The 16,688-nt window shown below is 50.0% G+C and overlaps 1 protein-coding gene across 5 annotated transcripts in view; it reads right to left on the reverse strand.

Annotated features, from left to right (window-relative positions):
- The window catches only part of CDRT4 (CMT1A duplicated region transcript 4), a 116,379-nt gene that overhangs the window by 12,923 nt on the left and 86,768 nt on the right, over nucleotides 1-16,688 (reverse strand). For 2 of the 5 annotated variants that reach the window (XM_089318418.1, XM_017348924.4), the window contains exon 3: nucleotides 10,452-10,533. In XM_089318418.1, the coding sequence (XP_089174544.1) occupies nucleotides 10,452-10,533 (82 nt within the window). Of the gene's footprint in view, nucleotides 1-1,323; nucleotides 1,552-10,451; nucleotides 10,534-15,112; nucleotides 15,302-15,737; nucleotides 15,971-16,688 lie in introns of those variants that run through there. The other 3 variants (XM_089318419.1, XR_016224333.1, XR_016224332.1) reach the window with 3 other exon arrangements.

Raw genomic sequence — 16,688 nt, forward strand, 5'->3', positions numbered from 1 at the left:
GCAAGAGACCTACAGCGCCTCTTCTCTCGGACTCCTTGCGCTTCAGTCCTGGGGAAGGCACCAAACAGATACCCAACACCTCCCACCACCCCACCCCCACCTGGTGGCTGCTATGGAAACTCTTGCCACAGCCCCACCTCTGCTACCCTAAACCAGAGGTGGAGAGTGCGCACAGGATAGTTATTGGATGTGCCCTTCATGACACTGCAACTGGGGGGGGGGGGTTAGGGGACCCTAGAATTGCTAAGATAATAGGGACCAGGGTGGGGAGGGACAGGTTTGTCTTTCAGGAAACAGGAGGTGTTCTGTGTCCCCTCTCCCCATGCAGCCACATGGGGCTGGCCACCTTCTCTTTTTCATCACTGCCCTCACCAAACCCACCCGCTCAAAGAAGAGGGGCTCATTAGAATGCGGTTCAAAAGTCAGTTGCACGCAATGGGTCACTTAGGTGGCCGTACCTTCTAATATAGACCAGGCCACTTCCTAGGAGAGCCATGATCACCCACAACAGCTGGGAGGGGCAGCGGCAGTCCCGTCAGAATTGACCAATTGATTGACTGATTGATTATAACCGATTTATGTGGCACTCATGGTGGAGAGGTGGGGTTGCCTCTGGATAGTACTTCCGCACTTGATGTATTTTCTGTGATGCTTCTTCATGTATGTCGAGGGTGCTTTATTTTCCAAAGTTGGAGCACAGTTCAAGTTTCCATGGCCACGCAGCATCTGTGCATGCATGGAGGCCTGTGTGCACACGTTCAACAAATCCGTATTGCGGGGCCGTTGCCATGGCATAGTAGTCTAAGCCTCTGCCTGCGGTGCCCCCTGCACCCACATGGGAGACCTGGATGGAGCTGCAGGCTCTTGGCTTTGGATCAGCCTAGATCTGGCCATTGTAGCCACTTGGTGAGTGAACCAGGGACGGAAGACTTCTCTTCCTCTGTCTCTCCCTCTCTCTGTCTGTAACTCTGCCTCTCATTTAAATAAATCTTTAAAAAAATCTGTATTGCACTCCCAACACTACACATGTACTAGGTGCAGGACTTGCATTTGCCCAGAACCCACCGTGGATTCCCCACACTCATCTCTTGTTTTATGGTCTGCCCTTCTCAATTTTTGTCAAAGGGTCCTCCAGGCTGTCTTCCTATGCTGACAATAAACTAAACGAGACTAATTCATGTCAGCAGAGACAAGAGCAGAGAAGTGCATCACACAGAACCCGTGCCATCAGCCACTCTACAGACAGGCACTGGGCATCCCCATGGGCCAGGCACTGAGCTGGGTGCTGGAGACACAAAGCAGGGTGAGGTTCAAGATACTCACAGGCCTCGGAGGACGACAGTCCACCAGTTTCTAATTCAGTTCAAGAGGGGGAGAAACGGTGGTGCTGGATTTCAAGGACAAGGACAATGGGCAGCGGGTAGGGTTCCAGTGCCAGCCGCAGTGTTTTCAAATCCTGTGTGATGTGCTTCTCTGCTTAGGATCCACTTTCTTCTCCCGGCATGCAGACGATACAGGCTGTTTCCAAACGGCGTGTTTTCTGCTCAGGAACTGCAATATGGAATCGACTGAATGAACACGTTACACACTCACTTCAGGAGGAAGCACTAGGTCTTGCATACCCAGCAGGTGCGGCCATTTCATCTGAATTTTATGTTTGCCCAAGGAATATCCCATCATAAATATTAAATTCCCATTTTACGATGGAATATAAAGGCCCATTAAGCGCAAAATACATACAGGCCTATTAGCCGTGGCTCAAGTTCCGAATTTAAAACTCAAGCATCATCAGAGGAAAGCTTGTCAACTTTTCTAGGGACGTTCTGGGGTACACTTGTCGATTGGCGAGAAACGTAGGGAAAAAATATGGAAAGTCTGGCAACAAGAAACAGCCCTACAACCTCTAAGTCAGGAAGCCAGGCATAAAAGCTGTAGGCAATTTGTTCTCAGAGGCCTTCTCTCGGCCTGACAGCTGACCCGGGAGCGACGGGGACCATGGTAATGTGCGGCCACACAATGCCTAATCAATCAGGAACAGGAAGTCCCGCTCCACGGGAACAATGGGGACAGTGTGAACCCAGAGACCACGTCGGGGAACAGCCCGGCATTTCCCGGGACTGGACTCAAGCAGTGGGCCTGGCCACCTCACTTTGAAATGCCCAGAGCACTGGAAATCCAGGCCAGTGCTTGTTTTGAAGAGGAAGCCTTGCATTTGAGACTTTGCCCAGAAGCAAAAAAAAAAAAAAAAAAAAAAAAAAACCCTCACACTGACACCTTCTAAAAGGATTCCATTAGTCCAGCAACCTACTGACAGCTTATCCTCAATAGCCCATGGTTATCCTACTTCTTGCCAGAATTGGAGGCAACACCTGTATCCCACACTTGAACCCAAGTCTTGGGTCACAGATAGGTGGCCCTCAATTACGATGGAATCGAAAACATTGAGTTCGTCTGGGGTGGGTTGTCATGATTGAGCTGCAAAGTAAATTGCCAAACTGAAAATTTAAGTTTGTACTTTGTCATGAATGCTCTTCACCCGTACCCGGCAATCACAGGAGCTCTCGAGCTGCTTCCAAAACAGAAACTAGACAAAGGGAAGTTGGGAAGTTGCAGCATTTGGGGATGAAGCAAAGAGAGGCAAGCTTGGGGAGGGATCCTCGGCGCTGCTGAAGCCAGCAGGTGGAGAAAGGGGAGCTCACTCCGAAGCTGTGCAGAGACAAGCTCCATCCCATCGGCAGAGTCCTTCCGGTACCCCCTCCACACGTGGCCACCCCAGCGACTAAAAGGTTCCAAGGAAGAACTCGAAGCAATCATTACCACCCCTGGGAGAGCAATCCAAGCCATGGACCCCGCTGATGATGGCCAGGTGTCTCCATGTGTCATCCGTAACGCCTAACACAATTCCACATCCACATTCTGCTATGTGTGTTTTCAAAGTGGAAATGATGCACCGGCATTATAGAAAGCCTTGTAAATAAGCTCCCACTCATCAGCACACAACTGTCACCTCACCCAGTTCTTACAGGGTGATGGCCACAGAACGCACATGTTCTTTCGAATCTTTCACTGTTGCTCCACCCTCCTGGCTGTATCTTCTCATTTTGTTCAAGATTCCTCATCATTATTTTAGAGAATGCTTACCAGTCCATCCCGTGAATGAACCATGTTCAATCATGCCTCCATTTGGGGACCGTAAGGTGTTTCGATTTTAGCTACTGTAAGCGATGAGCAGTGTCATTTTAAGAGGAAGGACTTGGGGCCAGCCCATAGCAGGTAAAGCCGCCGCCTGCAGTGCTGGCATCCCAGATGGGCGCCGGTTCGAGTCCCAGCTACTCCATTTCCAATCCAGCTCTCTGCTATGGCCTGGGAAACCAGTGTAAGATGGCCCAAGTCCTTGGGCCCCTGCACCCTCATGGGAAGACCCAGAGGAAGCTCCTGGCTCCTGGCTTCAGATCAGCACAGCTCCAGCCATTGCGGCCAAATGGGGAGTGAACCAGCTGATGGAAGACCTCTCTTTCTCTCTCTCTCTCCCTCTCTCTGCCTCTCCTTCTCTCTCTGTGTAACTCTGACTTTCAAATAAATACATCTTAAGAAAAAAAGAAGGACCCACTGATGCCCCACTGCTGTGTATAACCATCTACAGCACAGAGAACGTTGGCTGCCAGTGGTTTCTTGTCCCCCAAAGACCTCAGGACTGCCAGCGTCGCTCCCTTCCAACTCCTTTGTCTTCACAGACAAAGAGCAAGGAAGATGTTTGCCCCCATAGTCTCTAAGGTTCTGATCCACCCGTTCCTAGGTCTACCATCCACTGCAGAGCAGTCCAGTACTAACGATGAGGCCAGAAACTAAGATGGAGGCTGTGTGTGAGCTGGCTCCCGGCGCCAAAGTGAGGCAGACTCCAGAAAGTCCTCCATCCCCACCCCCACCCCTGCAGCTATGCCTCCAGTCACAGAAGAAGTCAAACAGAATCAGCTCCCTGCAGTTAGAATCTGCTGTGGACAAGGAGACGGGCCTGAGAAGCACCTCAGCCACAGTGATGCTTTAGGAAGACAGAGGTGAAGGTTGGATGCCTCGCAGTGTGATGGCAAAGGAAATGGCACTGGGATGGATGAAAAGATCCTCTAAACTTTCAAGGCACGAGGCTTAGGAGCTGTAGGAGCTGCATGAAGGCCACCAAGAACCATCTCCAAACGTCTAGGTACAAAACGCCCCAGCCAATTGAAGTCTCATTGGCAAGATGCTGAGTGACTGCTGGGAAGACCAAAGAACCACGGAAAGCAAACCGATTTACCACAAAAGCACGGCGACATGGCCAGTGTCCTATCTTCCCACAGCAGGCCCTTCCAGCATTATCGTCTCCCATTAAAATCATAGCTGCTCTTCACTAGGTCCTGAGTCATCAAGAAATTGTCAAAGCCATCACGCTAAGTAAAATAAGGCAGTCTCGAAGGACGGTATCTGATTCCAGTTAACTTGTGGTACCTAAAGTAGTCAAAGCTCACAGAAGCAGAGAATAGAACATGGCTGCATGCTATGGCCTGGGAAAGCAGTAGAGGATGGTTGGGCCCCTGCACCCACGTGGGAGACCCAGAAGAAGCTGCTGGCTCTTGGCTTCAGATCAGTGCAGTTCTGGCCATTGTGGCTATGTAGGGAGTGAACCAGCAGATGGAAGACCTCTCTCTCTCTCTCTCTCTCTGCCTCTCCTCTCACTGTGTAACTCTTTCAATAAATAAATCTTTTTTTAAAAAAAATCTCTCCTTTACACACAAACTCACATAGCAGCTACATCAAAAACAGGATTACAAAAAAAAAAAAAAAAAGAACAGTGGATGCCAAGGCTGATAAGTGAGGAGAAGATGGGAGATCACCCACTGGGTATAAAAATTCAGTTATGCAAACTTGGTAAGTTCTAGAGAGCTGTTGTACAATATTTTGTTAAGAGCACAGGGGCCAGCACTGTGACATAGCGGGTAAAGCTTCTGCCTGCAGCAGCAGCATCCCATATGGGCACCAGTTCAAGACCCAGCTGCTCCACTTGTGATACAGCTCTCTACTGCTGATGGCCTGGAAAAGCACTGGAACATGGCCCATGTGCTTGGGCCCCTGTACCCATGTGAGAGACCTGGAGGAAGCTCCTGGCTCCTGGCTTCAGATCAGCCCAGCTCCAGCTATTACGGCCATTTAGGGAGTGAACTAGCAGATGGAAGACCCCTCTCTCTCTCTCTCCCTCCTTCTATCTGTAACTCTGCCTCTCAAATAAAAAATAAATCTTAAAAAAAAAAAAAGAGCACAGTATTGTGCACTTAAAAATGTGAGGGCAGATCTCACAAGTTTTTAAAGGGCACACAAAGAAAACCTTGGAGGTGGTACATATTTTGATCACTTTGATTGCAATGATCACTATCATGGGCGTGTATGCAAACACCCACGCTCATTAAAATGTAAACATTAAACATGTGAAGACTTTTATATATTAATTACATCTCAGTAAAGCAATTTTTTTTTGACAGGCAGAGTGGATAGTGAGAGAGAGAGAGACAGAGAGAAAGGTCTTCCTTTGCCGTTGGTTCACCCTCCAATGGCCGCCACGGCCGGCGCACCGCGCTGATCCGATGGCAGGAGCCAGGTGCTTCTCCTGGTCTCCCATGGGGTGCAGGGCCCAAGCACTTGGGCCATCCTCCACTGCACTCCCTGGCCACAGCAGAGGGCTGGCCTGGAAGAGGGGCAACCGGGACAGAATCCGGCGCCCCGACCGGGACTAGAACCTGGTGTGCCAGCCCCGCAAGGTGGAGGATTAGCCTAGTGAGCCGCGGCTCTGGCCAAAGCTATTTCTTTTTTCCAGAAAAGGAAATTGCTTGGTGTTGTCCCACATTACCTATTAGAAAGCAAGTAAGACTGGAAAAGACATGTTTGCATGGTTTCCCTGGCATTGTGCAAGGGAGATGGACTTGGAAACAGCACAAATGAGTCCCAGAAAAGCAAGTGAATAAGGGGGGTAGGAGGTGGGATCCATTGTCTGTATGAGCTGATGAGAGCAATCCCCTTTGCTTTCCTCACAAAGCAGCTTTCTGAAAATTGACACTCTTAAGTAACTCCTAGGTGTCCCATGGTAAGTGATTATTCTGGCATCTGAAGTGCTAAAATTTTCCTTTAAGTTTTGTCGGAATTCATCACTTCCCCACCAAAACACTATCAGTGTATGCCTTCAGTACCACTGGGAACTTGATAATTATCAAAATATGTTCCTAGGGCACACCTCTTGTCTGAGACTAGATTGCTGTTTCCAACTGCTTACTAAGCAAGTTCCTCTTAGTGTTTGTCCCCTTCCATTAAATTTAAGCCTCTTCGAAGCCAATGGCAGTATCCAATATCAGCCCAAACTATCACCGTCATTCCTGACCCTCAAAGCAGGAACTCAGTGCCTCCTCCCTTCTGATGCCCTGGATTCAGGCTCTGGTCCCCAAACACGTCTCCTTACCCGTGTTTTATTTCCCTCCAGTTCATCGTCCATAGGGCAAGGACAAGCATAATCACTTCTAGACATAAGCACTCATGTGACCAACCAAAGTTTACTGACTGCCTGTAACGTGCTGCGTGCTACAGTAGGCATGATGCCCAAAGCAGAGAGAGCCAACTGGGTGAGAGCTGATCACATCACACGCTTTTTCTACTGCCAGGAAGATAGAACGCACAGCCCTTAGTACAAGGGTACAAAACCCTTCAAGATCTAGTCCTAGGGCCAGCGATGTGGCGTAGCAGGTAAAAAGCCACTGCCTGATGCACCAGCATCCCAACTGGGTGCCAGCTCATGTCCCAGCTGTTCCACTTCTGATCCAGCTCCCTGCTAATGGCCTGGGAAAAGCAGTGGAGGATGGCCCAAGTGCTTGAGGCTCTGCCACTCCCATGGGAGACCTGGAAAAAGCTCCTGGCTCCTGGCTCCTGGCTCCAGCCTGGTTCAGCTCCAGCAATTGTGGCCACTGGGGAGTGAATCAGTGAATGGAGGATCTCTCCGTTTCTCTGTCTCTCCCTCTCTTTCTAATGCTGCCTTTCAAATAAATAATTTAAAAAAAAAAAAAAAAACAAGATCTAGTCCCCTAGTCCCATGAAAACTTCCCAATCTCAGCATCTACCACCATGATACTCTCTCTACATACTCTCCCCTGCACATGCATGTACACATATGCAAACACACCTATCCACATAGTCACAAACATATGCAAACATATACATGCACATGCATGCTCAGAAATATGTGTGAGCACATATAAATACATATATGCACAAATGTGTCCATGTGCACACTAACCATGTACACATGCATAAGCATACACATGTGCACACATTCGCATACATGCACAAACAAAAATACATACATCACAATACAAACCTATACTCATATACACATGTGTACACACATGTACTTGCACTCATAGTGCATATACCCACATATACAAACATGTACATGCAGGCCCATGCACCCATGCACCCATGCTCACACACACCTACACTCAAACACACACATACAAACATACACTTGTCACTCCAAGCGCCCCACCATTCCTAATGCTCTCCACACTCGTGCCTTTATCCTCCACATGTACAGTTGCCTTTGCCCTGAATTCTTGTCTCTCTCCCCACTTCTAATTTGCTGCAAGTCCTCCAAAAACCAGCGTGTAGCTCAACCAATGCCGGCAACTGTTTCCCAACCCTTCCAGGATGGAATCTGTCTTGTGCTGGCAGAGGAAGGTAAAAATGACTGTGTTACAGGTACCATGTTGGGAGAATCATATGGGATTTTCTTGGGGCCTTGAGCAAATGGATAAAATTGCTTTCACAGTCGGAAACTGAAGACAAGAAGAGGAAGCTGGAAGACATCCCCACGCAGAGCCACACCGCCCTGGCTCAGATCATCACTTGAGGCCGCGCCCTCTCTCCCGGCCCGGGGAAAGCCTGGCCACCGTCCCCCTCCTCACACACAGGTCCCAGCACCCAGAGACAAGTCGTCCCACTGTCGTTCTCACACCATTTTCCTTCTCTCCTTCTTGGAACCTCCCACATCACTCACTGACATCCTTGGTGGTGTCCGGTGGTGACTTCTGGACCCTTTTTCTTTGCCTCCACATCCACCCAAGGTGACATCGGCCAGTTCTGTGGTCTTACCTTCCATCCATTTGCCAAATCTTAACTCTAAGGCTGACTTTGTCCCAAATCCAACTGCCATCTCTACACCTGCATTTGTATGTGGAAAGAGATCCCAAGCTTCTCCCGGCTCAAACTCTTGATTTACTCCCTAAAATGTTCCCCTTGGTCTCTCCCACCTCAGGATGAGGCTCCATCATTCAGCAGATTGCCCAATTCATTTTTTATTTTATTTTTTTATTTTTATTTATTTTTTTGACAGGCAGAGTGGACAGTGAGAGAGAGAGAGACAAAGAGAAAGGTCTTCCTTTTCCATTGGTTCACCCTCCAATGGCTGCTGCGGCCGGCGCGCTGTGGCCGGCATGCTGCGCTGATCCGATGGCAGGAGCCAGGTGCTTCTCCTGGTCTCCCATGGGGTGCAGGGCCCAAGCACTTGGGCCATCCTCCACTGCACTCCCTGGCCACAGCAGAGAGCTGGCCTGGAAGAGGGGCAACCGGGACAGAATCCGGCGCCCCGACCAGGACTAGAACCCGGTGTGCCAGCGCCGCAGGCAGAGGATTAGCCTATTGAGCCGCGGTGCCGGCCCAGATTGCCCAATTCAAACATCTCAGGTTTGTCGAAAGTCCTCCAGCTTCTTCACTGAGTACATCCAGGCCGTTACCCTCCCCAACAGCCTGCCATTACTTAACTTTTCTACATCTCCAGCCTAGTCCAAGACATTAACATCTACTAACGGGGCTGCTGAGCAGCTGCTAACCGGCCTCGCCTTTCCCCCTATAATTCCTTCTCTGCAGTAGACCCAGGGTGATGATCTTTAAAATTAAATCCTTTCCTTATCTAACTCCAGTGGCTTCCCCTTCATTTAGGATACAGTCAATGTTCCTAATCTTGACCTACAAAACTCTATTTGATCTTGGCCCCTGTCAACCTGTCCAGTCTTAGCCAGAGCCACTCACCCCTTCACTCACTGGACCTGGCCACACTGACCTTCCTTCTCTTCTTTAAACACCTCGAGCTTCTGCTCGGGATGCACTTGACCCAAATCTTCATGTGGGATATTTCTTCCTATAAGTCAGAACTCACCCAAAATGTCACCTCCTCAGTGGAGCCTTTCCCTTTCTACCCATTGCATCCACCAGTAATTACCACTTCTCCCAATTTATCTCTCTGCATGACACTAAACCTCCTGGCATTTCTTATGGTTTCTCTTAACCAACTAGAAATTTCCATGAGGGTGGGTTCCCCAGGCACTGGGACCAAAACCATTAGATGAATGAATGTCACTGAAACTTCCCCTTGAATCTCCAAGGATCATGGAAAGTCCATTCATCTGGTAGCCACGCCCTTGTACAGAACACAGTGGAAAGCACAGATCAGCAGACTAGCTGACTTGACCTCTACTATTAGAGGTCAAATGCCAAACAATGAGACATTATCAAAAACGTATGATAAGCAAATTGGCTAGTGGAAAGGCCTGCGTTCAAATCCTTGTGCTTCACCTTACTCCTCTAAGGGGGTAAAGCACTTGCCCTCTCTCTCCAGGCCATACATTTTCCCCATCTGCAGCATGGAAATGACACACCTCTCCTGTGGGACGTCTGTAAAGAAGAGTGAGATACTACACACAGAACACCTGCTACGTTGCCAGTGCCCAGTGAAGAGCAACAACTCGAGCATTCAGAACCACGGGCGTCTGGGATTCAGGCATGGTTCAAAGGTGCAATGACATCCTGTCTTTCATGAAAAGAGCCCATGGGGCCTAACTGTACCAAATTCCAACTTTTCCACTTTTCCTCCAAACCTCCATTTCCATTCCCACGTGGCCCCATGGGGCTCTATTCCCTCCACGCCCAGCAGGCATGGCCAGGTCTCATCACCGTCAAACACTGCCACACTTGAGGCATCTTCCATATGCTGTTGGTGGGTGCGACTGTCTTTTCACATGCATCTGTTTTCTTCCATCATATTGATCACACGCGTGTATATGTGGCCCTCGCGTTCTACTCACTCTGTATCTCTTTCCAAGATGGCTCCAATGGCCCCTGTGCTTTGGGATCCTGGTCCCAACCTCTAAGTGGAATTAGGAGTCCCCATTCTGTGCTCCCAATATCTGATCTGCACCCCATCTCTCAGGACCATCTAGCATATTGGTGTGTTGGTTGGTGTGGATTTCTCTCTCTCTCTCTCTCTCTCTCTCTCTCTCTCCTTAAATTGTATTTCTTAAGTCTCAGAAGCAAGATCTTTAAATTCCAGTCAACTCCTGGCCCACAGGTTGTCTCACAGGGTGAGGACTGACTACGGTCCGGCTTACCTTGATATGACCTCTTTTCTTGCTCACTTCTCCCAGCTGGAAGCTCCTGCAAGTCCTTGGTGTCATTCATTTTACTAGGTTTCTGAAACACATAGAAAGAGAAAGGTAAACTGCCAAAAATATAACGGAACATAACTAGGATGAATGACTTCGGGGGCAATGGACAGCCAAAACCATACAGCATTGGTGCCTGGGAGTGGAAGTGGAAATTTCAGTTGCTCCTTTCCCTAGAGGTCACTGGAAGTGGGGAGAAATCTGTAGTCATTCGTTTCAAGTGGATCTTTCTAGGCACACACACAGACACTATACAACAAAACATAACCACTGCAATCCACATATAGAAACTGTGTGTGTGGGTAACATGCCAGAAATGTTGAAGTTCTGACAAAAGAAGTTTTTGTTGAGTCAGAAATGCAATTAAACAACAAGGACTTCAATGTGTGTCCTTGGCAGGGCAGGGGGATGGATCAAATGCCCTTAAAATCCGGGAATGGGCCCTTTGTGCAGGGTGTTGTGTGGCCCCTCCTCTCCTCAGTGAAGGTTTGGCTTTTTTTTTTTTCTTTTTTAGATTTGTTTATTTATTTTAAAGGCAGCATTACAGAGATAGAGGGAAAGACATACTCCCCAAATGGCTGCAACAGCCAGAGTTGGGCCAGGCTGAAGCCAAGAACCAGGAGCTTCATCCAGGTCTCCCATGAGGGTGCAGGGGCCCAAGCACTTGGGCCATCATCTACTGCTTTCCTCAGGCTCTTTAGTAGGGAGCTGGATTGGAAGTGGAGCAGCTGGGACTCGAACTAGTGCTCATATCTGAAATCACAAGCAACAGCTTAACCCGCTGTGCCACGGCATGGCCCAGGTCTAGCTTTTGAGAATCACCTGTGTGTAGCATTGCAGGAAAGTCAGCTCATTCCTTCCTGTCCAGCTGTGTCTGTGAAATACTATTCTGTGCATATTTCCATGTATGAAGGAGGCAACTGATTGGAGAATTAGCCAAAGTTGCCCCGAGTGGTTAAGCTGCATATTAGCAATTGTTTTGAGTGAAATGTGGCATAGAATTAAAAAGCATGTGTTCAGGAGATGACTTAGCTGTGTGATCAGGAACAAGATACTTAAACTTGGTCTCAGTGTTCTCACCCGTAGAACAGAGGCAATAAGAACCCCTCTTAGCTTTTCTTGAGGAATTAATGAGATAATTCATATAAGCATTGAGCACAGGCCTAGACACATGATAAGAGCCTATCTGTTGGAATGTTATCATCATGAAAATTCGGGCTGATGGTGTCTTCCATAGTGCCAGAACAGTGTGCACCAACATTTAGGCTGGAAAATTAATGACCAAGTACATGCTCTCAAAAACCAGCCACCAGGATGAAGAGCAGGGAAGAGATTGGAGCAAAGGGGATTAGAAGATGTGTTCAGGGGACCCTTCACCTGCCACATGCTGCTGTCTCCACCTCTCGCCAAGCCCATCCCACCTTCCCAATTTTTCCCAAGAGTCCTGTTTACATCACCCTCTCACCAAGAGGACAACCTCTAGAGCTCACTCCTGAGCCCAGGCAGGTCTGAGGCATCAAATGTCTACTTGTAGCCACATACATGTTCACTTGCACATAAACATGCACAGTCCTAAGGAAGACATCCATGTAGCCCTGGGCATGAGAAGGAGTCGAGAAGTCACACATACATGCATGAGCATGCCCACAAACACACATGTGCACACACCTGTGTTTACCTCTCCAAAGTCACCAGCCATGCCTGCCGTGACCCCCTCCTGCCTTTGACTTCCCTGCCCTGGCTGAGTTCTATCTCCCACCTCAGATCCCTCCAGCTGCAATCTGGAGTGACTTGATGCACACAACCAGGTCGAGGAGTCTTGCCATATTCCTACCAGAATCAATCTGGAGAGGTAGGTGCGTAGGCAAGCAAGCAATGTTAAAGGGGGTGCAGGGTGGAGCACAGAACTTGGGGTTCTGAAATCCAGATTCACCTCCGTATGCCTACTCTGCAGCAAGTTCCTTCGTCTTTCTGAACCTCAACTCCTTATAGCCAAGGTGGGAGCCATCCGTCCCATGGGATGTTGTGACAATCCCATTAATACAGGCGGAAGAATTTCACGAGCTTTATGACTGTCAACTTCAGTGGTGAACACCAGGAACCATGAACTATCTGTGTCCATTTCATTCTCTGGTCTGTGACTTGGGGCTCATTTTGGTAGCAGGAGAGTTAAATGACACTGGCATGCAAGGTGAGCATAAACTCTAGAGAGAGCAGAAGGGTCGTGTCAGCCAGGAACCGGCAAAGACCCCAGAGAGGGGACGGTGAGTGTGGATGCTGTCTTGGGTTTGTCTGTGGTCCGTGGAGTGGCAGTGGGGTAGGAAGGGAAAGTGGAGGTTCTATGTAACTGGCTTAGACACTCAGAATTATTCATCCCTGAGAAGTCTTTGGAATTCCATGCCAGCAAGTGTGAGCGTGCAACTCATTTTCCTCTGCCCCTCACAACCCCATCATTTATCAACATCCCAGGGCCCCCCAAGGAAACAGACCCGAAGACTCAGCAGCAACTGGTCACAGGAGGCCTGTGGTAGGCAGCCCAGGAGATGGCTCCCAAGGACCTTGGCTCCTGAAGTTCATGTCCTTGTGAAATCTCCTCCCCTCATGTCTGAGCCACCACTCAGAGTGACCTCCTCTTCTAACAAACAGAATCTTCCTATGGTCCAAGGGACGGACTCACTTCTGAGATCGTTTCAAGACTCTGGCTTCCATTGTAATCATTCTTTCTCTCTCTCCAGCCCCACCACCCACTCCCTCCCCGTCTCTCTTTCATTCATTCTGAGGGATACCAGCTGCCCCTGAAGAGCCCATGAGGCAGGGATCCAAGCAGTATTTCCAGTCAACAGCCAGCAAAGAACAGAGACCCTCAGTTCACCAGCCTGGGACAACTCAATCTTGCCATGGACCAAGCGAGTGAACTTGAACATAGATCGTCCTCCCCTTGAGCCTTCAGATGAGACCACAACCTCAGCCAAAACCATGAGTGCAGCCCCATGGGCAGACCCTGAGACCAAGGCAGGCAGTAGATTCCTGACCCAAAGACATGGCGGCATAAAAAATATTCAGTGACTACGTTTGGGAGTAATTTTTTTACACAGGAAGAGATCACCAACACAAGGCCCTCACCAGGCATGCCAAGGGAAAGCCCCACCATGAGACTGACACAGAGGAGGGTTTTGCCCTCTGGCAGCTGTGGGGGAAATCTCAATGCATTATTCATCCATTTCTATTCCACTCCCATCTCTAGGAGACAATGCAACTTCTACCAAAAAGAAAAAAAAATCATGAAGGTAAACTTGCTAAGCTCCAGAACATAAGACAATAATGAAGTGACTCTTGCAATAAGGCCGATGTTGGCCAGGCCTCGGAGCCACGGGGGATGCATGGATGTGATGTGGCCAGAGAAGTCCAGGTTGGGGCAGGGATGAGACGTAAGGGGAGGCCCAGAGATGGCATGAGGGCATTTTGCTTCTCACAAGACTTGAAAGGTATGGAGAGCTGGAATTTGGGTGGCTTATTTGGAAGACAAAGCAATAATGAATGCCCTTGGCATCAAATTGGCTTTGTGAAAGCAGAGAGACCAACAAGTCAAGTCCTATTATGGAGCTCTTACCCAACCTTGCTATGTAAACGCACCCAAAGGTGCAGAAAGAGTATAGCAAGTCTCCCTGTCTTGCTTGTCAGTGCAAGCACTCACACCTTTGCGTGTGCACACACACACACACACACGTGCGGACACACACATGTGGACACACACACATAGCTTGATCAGGAAAAATTTCCAGGGCCTACGGCATGAGGGTCGAAGATGGTATGGGATTTTTTTTTTTTTTTTTTTTTTGGACAGGCAGAGTGGACAGTGAGAGAGAGAGAGAGACAGAAAGAAAGGTCTTCTTTGCCATTGGTTCACCCTCCAATGGCCGCTGCGGCTGGCGCACCGCGCTGATCCGATGGCAGGAGCCAAGTACTTATCCTGGTCTCCTATGGGGTGCAGGGCCCTAGTACTTGGGCCATCCTCCACTGTACTCCCTGGCCACAGCAGAGAGCTGGCCTGGAAGAGGGGCAACTGGGACAGAATCCGGCGCCCCAACCGGGACTAGAACCCGGTGTGCCGGGGCCACAAGGCGGAGGATTAGCCTAGTGAGCCGCGGCGCAGGCTTAAAGATGGTATGAATTTCAACACCACCCTTGTCTGTGCCTTGCTTGGACGGGGCTGCTCTGATTAAGAGGCTGAAAGCCACCGGCCTAGAGGCTGGAGTTTCTCCATAGACCCCGTTGGAGCCTAGGTCATCTACGGGGTCCCACGAGGGCTTTCCTTGAATTGCTGAGCACCTAGGACACAAAGATGAAGAAGCCACCTGCTGTGCAAGTGACTCTAACAATCACCTTTATCGTCAGCCATTCCCCTTGGCTTTCTCTAAAGTCATTTGTATGTTGAAAGTTATTACCTTATCGGGAAGGGAAGAGGGAGTGGGAGAGGGGAGCATTGTGGATGGGAGGGAAGACACGGGCGGGGTGGGGGGGAGGAGGCTATTGTGGTCCATAAGCTGTACTTTGGAAATTTATGCTCATTAAATAAATTTAAAAAAAAAAAAAAAGAAAGTTATTACCTTATCAACACTTCATAAAAATGGGCATGTTCCCTGTATCCCTGTGTGACTGGCTGGTCGTCTTCCTTGGAGCTGGCACGGTCCCAGGTCACCACAGTCGGGTGACCTACAAAGCAGTGCTGAGGTCTAACCCACTGCACCAGCGACAGGTCCCCAGGTCACTTTGCCTCTCTGCACCTCCGTTTCCGCCTGGGTGAGAACAGAGGGGTTGGGGTCCACCACAGCCAGGCGCCCTTCCGGCTCTGACCTCACGTGTGTCCCCAGCCCTCCCCGCACCGCGGGGGCCCCGGAGCCTGGAATGCAACTGAGGTTTCCTAACTTCCCACCAAATAAATTCCTTATGAGGCCACCTCCTGGGTTGATCCTCATGGAGGGAACACAGCAAACGCTGAACTGCAAAACTCCGCTTGTTCTCATTCCCGGCTGCCTTGCACAAGGACAAGAAGCTAACTTTTGCCCTCTAGGGTGGGAAATGCGAAAGACGCAAGTGCAGAGCCCTGCAAACCGAGACCACAACCACCACCGACCCCTCCCAGGCGCCACGCCATCCGCTGGGTGGAAATTCCACAAGCAGAAGGTGCCCGGCCCGACTCCCGCTCTGGCTCCCCTGCCAGTGGCCGTCAACCTGTTTCTGTCCTGGTGGAGTTACGATGTGGAGCCAGAAATCTGGAAGAATTTAACACCCAGTCGATTCAGACACAGGAAAACACTGTTCAGAGTAAACACTGGAATCCCTCCCTCATCGTGCAGGAATGTGGGGCCAGCAGGGTCTGAGCTCAGCAGCTTCCCAGAAAAGCCCCCGCTAAGCGCTCCCTCGCTCGCTAGCTCTCGGCTTTGGGGCTGCAGCCCTGGAGGGCCGGGCGGGGCTCTGCAGGCTGTGTTCTGGCGACACAGGGGCGAGGCTTAGGTCAGCACAGGGCGCTACTCCCTCGCCATGGAAACATGGGCAACGCTGGCCGCAGCCTCTGGCGAAGGAGCCAGCTGTTTTCTCTGCTTCCAGGACTTTGCTTGTATGCCACGGCCGGGCATGGGCTCCGGACTTGTGCACGGTGGAGGAAGCAGAGGGGCTCAGGCTGCCTTGGGACCTTCCATTCCCCTCCCTCCCAGCAGGCTGTGAAAGAGTCACTTTTCCTGGAGGAGAAGAAAGGGAGCTCTGTGCACATGGCCAGGGTGCAATCCATCCAACCAAAAGCTGAGGGCACGCAGCATGGGATGTGGCCTCCGGCGGGCATTTCTCTTTACTGCGACTGAATGACTTCCGTTTCTCCACTCCGTTTCCTCTGGCTCTGGAGACCAGAGAGAAAGGTCTTGCTGGGCCCAAGAGCTGTAAAATGGATCCCAGAAGGAACATTTTTGTCCCTGCATCCCTCTGCCTAAAATTCTGCCCAAATGCCCCTCGTGAGAAACTGCTGGACGATGTCTCATGGCCAGAATGTCAGAGGACACCTGTAAGTTAGCAGTGGTTCAACAACCATGCAGAGGGGCCGGCGCTGTGGCATAGCAGGTAAAGCCACTGCCTGCAGTACTGGCATCCCATATGGGTGCAGGTTCGAGTCCCGGGTGCTCCACTTCCAAT

The sequence above is a fragment of the Oryctolagus cuniculus genome, chromosome 17, assembly GCF_051225735.1.
Source record: "Oryctolagus cuniculus isolate XC-2025 breed Fujian yellow rabbit chromosome 17, ASM5122573v1, whole genome shotgun sequence".
Taxonomy (NCBI): domain Eukaryota; kingdom Metazoa; phylum Chordata; class Mammalia; order Lagomorpha; family Leporidae; genus Oryctolagus; species Oryctolagus cuniculus.